Genomic DNA, 11463 nt, shown 5'->3' on the forward strand with positions numbered 1-11463 from the left:
TTCTCATGGAGCCAAGGAATGGCAGTTCAAACTATAGACAAAGCACACTTGTTTTTATCAGAAAACCTCAGGCCATATAGGCCCACTTTGAACCTTATCTATTACTTCAATTATATATATATAAATATTTATTTCAATTGAAATATATATATATTAAAGATTTTATTTATTTGAGAGAGAGATAGAGAGCACGAGCTGGGGAGGGACAGAGGGAGAAGAAGACTCCTTGCTGAGCAGGGAGTCTGATGTGGGGCTGGATCCCAGGACCCTGGGACCATGACCTGAGCCAAAGGCAGATGCTTAACCAACTGAGCCACCCAGACGCCCCTCAATGATATATTTTACAAGAGCAAGGAAGATAGTTTTTTTTTTTTTTTAAAGATTTTATTTATTTATTTGACAGAGAGAGACACAGCGAGAGAGGGAACACAAGCAGGGGGAGTGGGAGAGGGAGAAGCAGGCTCCATGCAGAGTAGGGAGCCCGATGCGGGGCTCGATCCCAGGACCCTGGGATCATGACCTGAGCCGAAGGCAGTCGCTTAACCGATTGAGCCACCCAGGCGCCTGAAGATAGTTTTAAAATGCTTGACTGTAACACAAATTAGTAACATTATTTTACACCCTAAAATAGGAAAAGAGTACGTCCATGGATTATATATACATGTATAAAATCAGAAAACTCAGTATCACTTTAAAAATGATTCCTAGGGGCGCCGGGTGGCTCAGTTGTTAAGCGTCTGCCTTCAGCTCCGGTCATGATCTCAGGGTCCTGGGATCGAGCCCCGCATCGGGTTCCCTGCTCGGCGGGAGGCCTGCTTCTCCCTCTCCCACTCCCCCTGCTTGTGTTCCCTCTCTCGCTGTGTCTCTCTCTGTCAGATAAATAAATAAAATCTTTAAAAAATAAAAATAAAAAATAAAAATGAGTCCTGGCTAAATAGCATTGCTAAGGTTAATTCGGAGTTAAAATGCAAACAAGAATGACTTGTATAATAAGATAGTATGTGTCTCACTGTTTATTTCCAACTTAGTCCAACTTGTGATTTTACAGCTAAACTATTGTGCTGTTTTAAATTTAGAGATTACAGGGGTACCTGGGTGGCTCAGTCGTTAAGCGTCTGCCTTCGGCTCAGGTCATGATCCCAGGGTTCTGGGATCGAGCCCCACATCGGGCTCCCTGCTCAGCGGGAAGCCTGCTTCTCCCTCTCCCACTCCCCCTGCTTGTGTTCCTTCTCTCGCTTTGTCTCTCTCTGTCAAATAAATAAATAAAATCTTTAAAAAAAAAAGATTCCTCATTACAATACTCTGAAGATGTTAACTATTACTACTAAACGTTTTAATCTTACATAACCAAGTGTGTAAGAGTGGGCTCTAGCGCTGGACTGCTGATGTTCTAATCCCAGCTCCTCAATCATTGCCTCTGTGACCCTGGGCAAGACTCCTAGCCCCTCTCTCAAATTTCTCATCTGTAAAATAGGCATACTAGTACTTCCTACTCTTTTGATGGCTATTTATAGGAGTTAATATTTGTAATATTCTTACAAGTGTACCTAGTACATTGTAAGTGTTATACAAAATCAGTAGGGGATTTAGGAAGAAAAAAAAAACTACACAAAATACTTCACTTTTTTTTCCCCTAATGTAGAACAAAATGAAGGAGAAAAAAGCCAGCTCTGTGCCCCTGTTGGAAGCTCCCAGTGGAACTAGAACTCCACAGTCCCAGCTCCAAGAGAGTCATGTGTTCATTCATTCAATAATTTGAGAGCCTACTATGTGCTGAAACTGTGAATCAGACACAGCCTCTGCCCTCAAAGGACTTGCAGTGGAGTTAGAGATCAGAACTCTAATCTACTTTTTCACAGATGAGAAGACTGAGGTCTAGAGAAGTTATGCCATGCTTAAGGCCACACTGCAAAATACTACCAGAAGTGAGACCAGAGCTGTCTTCCCACAACTCAGTTCAGATTTGGCTAAGATCAAGTGCAGAACTCTTTCCCAATGGACCACCCACCCTTTTGAGGGCCACATCTCAGCTTCTATTTGAGACACTACCTAGTTTTCATGACCTTTCCTTCTGTGCACCCTCTGCAACCCCCCTCCAAAACCTGGAGCCCAGGATTTGGAAAAGAAAATGGTGAGCCCTGAAGAGAAACTCACACGCTGGGCATTCTGAACCATCCTCTGAAAGAAAAGGAAATGTGACTTTATCCTCCCTTAAGCATTAACTCTTCCCATGACGGAGAGGTTGAAGCCGTTAAAAACAAAACAAAACAAAAAGCCTGAGTGGTCTCACTCAGGACCGGAAGGTGGATTCCCGCCCCCTGGTACTCTGCTAAGACAGATGGGGAGCCACCTGTCAGAGGACTGTGGGCGGGGGCCCGGCCGAGAGGGCCCCGGGACCGGAGGGTGAGCGCACGCTCAGAGCAGACAGCTTGCAGGAGGCAGGAGATGATGGTCTAAAACCCTGAGAGCTGACGGTCAGAGCGGAGGGGAGGGGAAGGTAGTCACGGAGGGGAGACAGCTACAGGAGGTGGAGAATCCTGGAGGTGACAGCAAGGAGAGTACGCAACGGCGAGGGGCGGCTTCTGCGCCGACGCCGGGCGGTCGGGCGAGAGGAAAGCAGGGCAACGCTGCGCCGCTGCGGGCGGGCCCCGCCCGGGCGGGGGGTGCCATGTCTCGAGAGCGGCCCCCCCGCACCGACATTCCCCGCAACCTGAGCTTCATAGCCGCACTAACAGAGCGTGCCTACTACCGCAGCCAGCGGCCCAGCCTCGAGGAAGAGCCGGAGGTGGAGCCAGGCGAGGGCGGGACGCGCCTTGGGGCCCGATCCCGCGCTCACGCTCCGAGTCGGGGTCGCCGGGCCCTTTCTGCGCCCGCCGGAGGCGGCGGGGTCCGGGCGCCCCGCAGCCCCGACACCCGCAAGAGAGTGCGTTTCGCCGACGCGCTTGGGCTGGAGCTGGCCGCGGTGCGCCGCTTCCGCCCGGGAGAGCTGCCCCGGGTGCCCCGCCACGTGCAAGTCCAGCTGCAGAGGGACGCCCTCCGCCACTTCGCGCCGTGCCAGCCTCGCGCCCGCGGCCTCCAGGTAGGCAGGCGGCAGCGGCACGCCCCTTTCCCGGGACCTCCCCGACCCGGCCGCCGTGGGCGTGTGGCAGAGGATTTATCAAGCAACACCTATCTCCATCCCCAACCCTAGACTTATCCTTGCTCATTCCTTTTGGGGCCACTCTCTCAGCTGGGCTCCACTCCGACTGCCCCCCGCCGGGGTTGGCCTCGGCTTGGTCCAGTGCCTCTCCCTGACCCCGCCCCCGTCTCTCCTCTCCTCCCCCTTCCCCCAGGAGGCGCGCGCCGCCCTGGAGCCGGCCAACGAGCCTAGCTTCGCCACCCGCTTGCAGGCGCAGCGCATCTGCCTGGAACGCGCCGAGGCGGGCCCGCTGGGCGTGGCCGGGAGCGCGCGCGTGCTTGACCTGGCCTACGAGAAGCGCGTGAGCGTGCGCTGGAGCGCCGACGGCTGGCGGAGCCAACGCGAGGCACCCGCCTCCTACGCCGGCCCGGCCCCGCCCCCGCCGCGCGCAGACCGCTTCGCCTTCCGCCTTCCGGCGCCACCCATTGGGGGCGCCTTGCTTTTCGCCTTGCGCTACCGCGTGACCGGCCACGAGTTCTGGGACAACAACGGCGGCCGTGACTATGCTCTACGCGGGCCCGAGCACCCCGGGAGTGGCGGGGCCCCGGAGCCCCAAGGCTGGATCCACTTTATCTGAGACGCCTGGGCCGACGGCGGGAAAACCAAAGGCACCCAGGGGCTGGGGGAGCCCGAAGATTTGGCGGGGAGGAATGAGAGAAACCGAGATTGGCTGGGAGCTGTCCAAGAGAGTCAAGTGGGGGAGGGCGAGGAGAATGGGAAAAATCAAAGGGGTGTGGGGAGTGGGCGGAATGAACGAAGGTCGGGGAGATCCGGGTGGAAAAACAGTAGTTGGATGTGAGTGATAGGAACCCAAGGCATAGAAGAAAGGAAACCAGAAAGGGCGCTGGAAGGATTAGAAAAAAGCAAAAGACGGGTTTGATGGTGATGTCCTATACCGTGAGCTAGTACTGGGAGAAAGTTAGTGGGTTCGTCAGACCTAGGCATTTGAAGGTTAGGGTACCTCTTTGAGATAGAGGAGGTATTTTGTTGAAGTAGGAGCCCACCCTACTGAGTAATTTGTATTGCCAGCTCATTCCCTCTTCTTACCCGCCGTTGCCTCCTCAAGTCCCCCAGTCCTTCCCATCCTAGCTTTATACTCAGCCATAATTGCCTTGCTTAAGTCCCAGGAACTTGGCTGTTCCTCCCCAGCCCCTGGCATTATGACAGGATTCTCTTGTCATTCCCGACGATCCCTGGCTTCATTTTCCCCTGACTGGCTGGGGAGTGATGGCACACTGCCATCAGAGCTCCTCCCTCCTCCTCCAGGCAGCCCTGGGGATTAAAATGAAGGCAAAAGCAACTCCAGGCCTGTCCTTGTAGCCAAATAATGTGCCTGAGGAGTTGGTACACTCAGGGGCTTCCAGAAAAATGCCAGCCTTACCTTTCTGGGGTGCCTTTTAATGACCTCTAAGCACTTTATGCACTGTGTTTGTCAGGAACAGTGAATCACAAAAATCACTATCATGATTCTGCCTCAGAAGGAAAGAGTCACTGACTAGCTGTATTACTTTGGGTAAAGTTACTTCACCTCTCTGGGCCCCAGTCTTCTCCTTGGGAAATTAGATTTTGACTAGGTGATCTGTCACAGGCTCTTCTTACTTTAACATTTTATGATCCATGAGTGGCAGAGTGTAGATTAGAAGCCACATTCTCCAACATACAGTTGGGAGTGCTACAGTTCAGAACATACAGCACTCCCAGCATTTGGTTGGGGCTGAGGATGGGTCCTCCAGTTTTTGATACAGATATTCTAGAGCCCAGGAAGCATCCCATAACCAGCTTGCAGCCTGATGGTATTCCAGGGCCTTTTTCAAACTGCAGCTCATCCTCTGCCCAGTGCTTTTTGCCCTTGCCTGCACAGACTTCCAGACTTTGAGACAATTTTGGGCAGGTGCCTCTCTGTTGGGGAAAATGATGTTTGGGAGCCCCAGAGATGAAACAACGTTGAGGCTCTTTTGAGGATAAAGGATTACGGATATAAGAAATGGAAAACATTTCAAATCAAGAATCAAAGCCACTTAGTAATTAAATGGCACCAGAAGATGGCAGTCTGTTCCATACCCTGAGCAAGTGAAATGGGAAAGCTGGACTCTTCTACCCATTCACAATCATGCCTTAGGTCTCCCTAGTTAACCTCGGCTGGTAGTTTTTCCTTTCCTCTTACCCTATTCCTAAGCTCTTTGCTTTTTTCTTTCCTTGTCCCTCTCTCTCATCACTTTCATTTTTCTTTTAGCATATAGGGTATTTACCTTCGTTTTCTCTTTTCCATTTGCCTCCATCTTCATCCTTGTTGATTTCTGCTATTCCTTCTCCCTCCAGAAGGGGTGGAGAACCTACTTCCTTTTCTCCAAGACCATGGTTGATCCACCTTCCTCCCTCAGGCTCCTTCTTGACAGTCTTCTAGAAGGGAGAAGAGGGAAAAGAAGCAGTTCCTGATGCAGATGAACAGCTGCTCCCAGGTAACCAGCTCCCCACACCCTTTTCTACCTGTTACTAGTTTCTCAAAAATGTCTGAATCCTCCTCTTCCTTATTACTGAGTCAGAGAGTGCATGCACATGTGCCCATACCTGCATTCAGAACAGAGTATGGAGTGTGTTACCAGGCCCCTCCTGTCCAAAGCCTTAGTCCTTTAAAGGAAGATGGCCGAAAAGAGAGGAACCCCGAGTCACTCCTCAAAGAAATGCCGGTTTAAACATCATCCTTACGTGATGAAGAAAACAAAGAATTTCATGTATCTTGTGGATCACCTTCAGGTCAAAGTTCCAGCAGAGTGAAGAAAGAACCTCCTGGAAGCCACCAAGCAATGCGCTTTTTAGTCATCAGTGAAGAGCCCAAGGGAGGATGATGGAGAGGGAGCCTGGGTCGAGGCTCAGTATATACTAATCTCTTGCCTAATGTGTATGCACTATTGTCATGTTGTATTAACAATCATAATAGCTCACATTTACTTATCCACTCAAATCTGGTGTCTTGCATGCATTACAATCCTCAGAACAACCCAATCAGTTGAGAAATACTATCCCTGTTTTAGAGATGAGGAAACAGCTCAGAAAAGCATAGTAATTTGTTCAAGATCACATCACTGGTAAATGGCATTGCTAGGATTGTGAACTCAGGCTCTCCAGAGCTTCTGTATATAACCATGTTACTATATTTTTTCATTTAAAAACAAAACTGAAAACTTTACCATATATAATCTCTTATTAGGAGAAGACCACAGTTTCTAACTGCTCCGCCTTCCCATCCTCACAGATTACTGAAATGGCTTAGAGAAGGCAAAGTGCTGTGGGTCCCACACTCCCATGCAGGAGCTTGCTGCTCTCTCCTGTACCAGTGTCCCAGCTCTGCAGAAGTAGCAAGGGACCACACTGCCTGCCTGCTAGAGAACTTGGGAACCCATTTGAACTCCAGCTTTTCCTTACATTGGGATTCTCTCCTGGCCCTAACCAACATTCTACACCTGTTGGTGTGACACCCCTTTCCACTCCCCTGACTGGTCTTGAACTGACCAGTCCTTAAAGTCTCCACTAAAAGGTATCCCTGACTAGGACAACTGTTGAATGATCTGTGTTTGGGCCCTCTCTGCGAGCCCTGGTATTACTGAGTGGATAAATGTAAACTGGTTGGAGACAGGGAACCAAGGATAATCCATTTTTCCCTGAGCTTTCTCTGTAAGAAGTACTATGGCTCACCCACCCCCCCCACCTCCCATTCTCAGCTTTACAGAACCAACACCTGAATCTTCTAGTTCTTCCCATATAGAGCTGCCCCAGGGCCTGGGGGTAAGCTGATCTAATCTGATATGGGGAACACTAGAAGTTTGGTGGAATTTTTAGAGATGTGTTAGGTGTTAGGCATTGGGATGGGTCCTTTCCCCCCTGAAGGCTGATGACTATATGAACAGGAGCAATTTAGTGTATAACAGGTCAGCTGTGGACTAGGCAGCACTAGAAGAGAAAACATTGCCTTGATCAGGGGCTTGGGTCCTTGAAGCCACACAGCTGGAACACTTTTGCCTGGTCTTCCTACACTTACCTGTCTGACAGCCTTCCTCTCGTACCTTTGTTTCTCTTTATGCATGTAGCTCATTTCTCTTCACAATAAGCCCTAACTCCTAAACTTTCCAATCGAACTCCCACATTCCCTTGCTTTTAACACCTGCATTTCTCTGGAGCTCCTCTGGATCCTTGCAATCTGCAAGGTCATAGAATCAGAGACCTGGAAAAGCTTGTCTTTAGAGATCACTGGGTCCATTCTCCAGTACAAATGAGGACACAGGTCCAGAGATGAGGAGACTTCAGCAGGGTCAGAGAATTTGTTAGTACAGCTCGAGATGGGGCTTAACCCCAGCCCTTCTGACCATATCCCACTCCCAGGCTACAAAACGGGCCTCTACAGTCAGACCCGCAATTTTTCATGGCAAGCAATAATATCATAAATGTTTCATTTTCTGTTGCTAGTTTCTATTCCCTTCCTTATCCAGGCATAGAAAGAAACAAAAGGCACTTGTAGTTTTCTCTGTGTTCCCAGCCTTGGTACTTCTTTGGGTGATATTGCTAAGGAACAGTGAAGTTGCTAAAAAGACTGAATAATCCACCTATTGACTAGTTAACCTGGAGAGGAATTGAAAGTTTGCTATGTGAATCCCCCCAAACCACTGTTCTCATCAGGCCCTCCCAGAGCATCCTCACCCTCTTCACAGTGCAGCCCTGTTCACTGGGCCCCAAACCCACTAGAATTGTGCCTCACTTCAGCTTCCTCATGCAGCTGCCCTCCCTTCTGGATAAAGGACCTCATATTTGAAATAAAGTCGAAATATGAAAGTATATGATAAAATACTGAGAAATATTATTTGTTTGGGGTGAAGGGTGGCAAGAGACCCAGAAGTGAGATTCTTCTCTCCCATCCCCCATATCTTGGTTATCTCATAAAAGTTCTGTCTGCTGGTGTCCTACTGCTATGCAAAAGTTGGGTGGGCAAAAGATATGGAGGAGTTGGGCAGCCCTGGTATAAGACACCCCAATAGAATCCCACCACCATATTGGGTAGTGGTAGGAAAGTTATCAGGGCCCAGTTTTAGTCCCCTGGCACCCAGCACCAATTCCTGGTGCAGTTAAAGGGTATGGCTTGGGTAAAAGCGCCGAGTTTCCCCCCCCGGTTGAGGGGGCTCTTCTTCCTTAAGGGGGCCATCTAAGTTACATTCTGCTCCTTAAACACTGAAGGAAAGAACAAAGCCCTTTTCTCTATCAAGGGCAACCCTAAAGCAAAGCTTAGGAAATATGATGAAGAGGAAAAGCAAAGACTTCTGTCTAATCCAGAATGGACCAAAAGGTATTAAAGTGAGGCATCCTTGAGAAAGATCAAGTTCTAACATAATATTGACTCCTACATCACCTGAACAATGAGAGAATCCAGTTACCCACAAAATAATGAGAACGTTTCTAATAGGGAAGCCCTAGCCTGAGAATAATCAGATGCCTCCTCATTACATCATAATGACCAAGTTGTGATGTCACGGCAGAGCACCCACACTTACGTTGTCAAACTAGATATGCTGAAGGGTAGAGTCAGCATGAGGAGCAGACACCCAAAGAGAGGTAAGGGGGGGGCTTCCCAGGGTTTTCTCTGTGGCTTATTGCCTAAGATTCCTCTGTGGCCCTAATGTCTTCCCAGGCTTTTCACACCTTAGTCTAGTGCTAGGTCTGTCTGAAATCCTTCTACAAACTCCACTGCAGCTTTTGCTATCCCAAATCTTTAATAGTTGCAGTTCTGATTGGTCAGTCCTCAGCTTTTGTATTTCTTAGGAGACAGGGCACAGAATGGTGGAGCATGGTTCCTCTAAGTGAGGCAGAAACTCACCATATCCATTTGGGTTGTCCCAAGGGTAGATCCAAGTTTTGGGGCACCTGAAACACAACTGTTGGAGCCTTTTAAAAGAAAAATAAATACATTAGGCACAAAAGTGAAAATAGTTTAGAATGAGAAAATATAACATTTTTAAGGAGGTGACAAATACTATATCATAAAATCAAGAAAAATAACATTTTAAAAATTATCTACTTGACAAGCATTTTTTTTTTTTTACAATTTTGTTTTTGGGTGCATGCTCCTTGATTTCTCATATTGATGATTATGTTTTCTATAAGGAGTACAGAAAAGTAATTCAGCCTTCTACATGATCACTTTTTTTAAAATTCTTAGTGATTTAGAAAATTTTCACCCTCACACTTTATAAGTGATAATGTTACATAATTTTTTTAGGATTTTTGTCAAACTTTAAAAAAACACTATCAAATTTCTTTGATATATGTGTACAATTTCAGAGCATTTCAAATTTGTAATGACGAATATTCTCTGGATTGTTGACACTAGGATTAATGTATATGTATTAGTCGGCTAGAGCTGCCAAACAAAATGCAACCCATTGGGTGGCTTAAACCAAAATTCTCTCACAGTTGTGGAGTGTAGAAGTCTGAGATTAATGTATCCGCAGGGTTGACTTAATTCTGAGGTTCCTTTCCTTGGCTTATATAGTCATCTTCTCCCTATGTCTTCCCATGGTCTTTCCTATGTTCATGTCTGGGTCCAAATTTCCTATTCTAAAATACCAGTCATATTGGATTAGGACTCATCCTGAAAACCTCATTTTAACCTAATTACCTCTTTATAGAACTTATTTCCAAATACAGTTACATTCTAAGGCATCAGGAGTTAGGACTTTATCATATGAATGTGGGGTGGGGGGGTGGATGACACAGTTCAGCCCCTAACACTATACTGGCTATTAAACTATTTACAGAAGTAACTGCAAACCACAGTCATATACCTACTCAACCCAAACTAAATGTATCCCCAACTCCATTTCCTTAGCCAATCCCAAAATACCCATGGCCTTCCCACTGCCACCTGACAAAAGGAGAAGTGTGATGGAGGGGAAGTTAGAAAGGAAAGAGACATCAATCTTAGCCAATTGCAGTTTATTTTAAGATTTTATTTATTTGAGAGAGAGACAGATAGTGACAGAGATAGTGAAAGAGACCACAAGCTGGGAGGAGAGGGAGAAGCAGGCTCCCGCCACGCAGAGAGCCTGACATGGGGCTCGATCCCAGCGCCCCGGGATCATGACCTGAGCCGAAGGCAGACACTTAACGACTGAGCCACCCAGGCGCCCCTGCAGTTTAAGTATTTTTTTTCAAATTTTACAAAAACCCACGACCATGTTAACACATCCTGGGGCTCCTCCAGTGCTCCTCTGTGCAAGGGATGACCCTGAAACTTCAGTTTCCTTAGGTATACGGTAAATGTGCCTCTGGTTAATCCTGCTAATATCTAAGCCATGCAAAGGAAGAGAGAATTTTCACCAAAGATGGGGAATTAACATCTCTACACTGAGGATGACATGATGAGTCTGCATTCTTCAGCACTAGGCCCTGGAAGAACTGGGAAGGTTTGTTGTCTTGCTAAAGGGGGGCCCTCCCTTCTCTGATATTGTCAGCCTGCATCTATTCCTCTCTTCCAATCCCAGTCCAGTCCATCTTTTAAAGCTTAAGGTGAAACCCACACAACCTCTCCCCCTGCTTGTGCGCTCTCTCAAATAAATAAATAAAATCCTAAAAAAAAAAAAAGGGAGGCTTCAGCACACACTCCAGAAAAGGGGCAGATGAGTTTCTTCTTGCCTTGGATTTCCCCTCTCCTAAACCTATCTTCAATTCTGTTCCCTACTCCTGAGTCTCGGGAGTGAGTGTCTTAATGAGACAAGAAAGGTGGCAGAGTTGTCCACCTTTCATATTTCCAAAAGCCGGTGATAAGTGTTGCCCAGAGTGCCTAACTGAACCCTCTATAGAGGGACAGGCACTAGGTTCCCGCAGACATTGTCTGCCTGGCTTTCCAGCCAGATAAGCATGAGTTCTTCCCAGTCAACCCAGTCTTGTAATTTGTTTGGATTATGGGAGAACAACTTCTCCACTGAAAACTGAGGACTGCTGCTGCCTAAAATGTTTCACTTTTCCTTTTATCATATACAAACTATTGGGGCATGGTAATAGTCATTCATGATTTAGGACAAAGTCTGTATACACTACCAGCCCTGGCTTAAACCCTGAGGGATCAGAAGTTTCAACTCTAAAGCTGAGAATATATATATGTATCTTTCCTTTGTTTACACTGATGATGTATTTGCTGGATGCTAGTTTGAAGATCGTAGGGCTGGCTCTTAGGAGGTTGAAATTTTTACTGAATGTAATGGGGCTGGGAAGTGGGCAGGTACAAATGCAGGCATAATAAC

General features: G+C 47.6%; 1 protein-coding gene across 1 annotated transcript; it reads left to right on the forward strand.

The window, feature by feature from the left end:
* Positions 1 to 2668: 2668 nt before the first annotated feature.
* PPP1R3E (protein phosphatase 1 regulatory subunit 3E) lies at positions 2669 to 3755 on the forward strand. Its single transcript, XM_021695550.1, has 2 exons — positions 2669 to 3079; positions 3333 to 3755. Exons 1-2 carry the CDS (start codon positions 2669 to 2671, stop codon positions 3753 to 3755), a joined length of 834 nt encoding a protein of 277 aa, XP_021551225.1.
* The last annotated feature ends 7708 nt before the right edge of the window (positions 3756 to 11463 follow it).

Source organism: Neomonachus schauinslandi, chromosome 9 (genome assembly GCF_002201575.2).
Source record: "Neomonachus schauinslandi chromosome 9, ASM220157v2, whole genome shotgun sequence".
NCBI lineage: Eukaryota > Metazoa > Chordata > Mammalia > Carnivora > Phocidae > Neomonachus > Neomonachus schauinslandi.

Excerpts from the sequence above, each read along its gene's own strand:
- PPP1R3E (XM_021695550.1), top strand. The coding sequence starts at position 2,669 with ATGTCTCGAGAGCGGCCCCCCCGCACCGACATTCCCCGCAACCTGAGC. Across the intron at positions 3,080-3,332 it reads CTCGCGCCCGCGGCCTCCAG|GAGGCGCGCGCCGCCCTGGA; the intron begins GTAGGCAGGCGG and ends CCCTTCCCCCAG.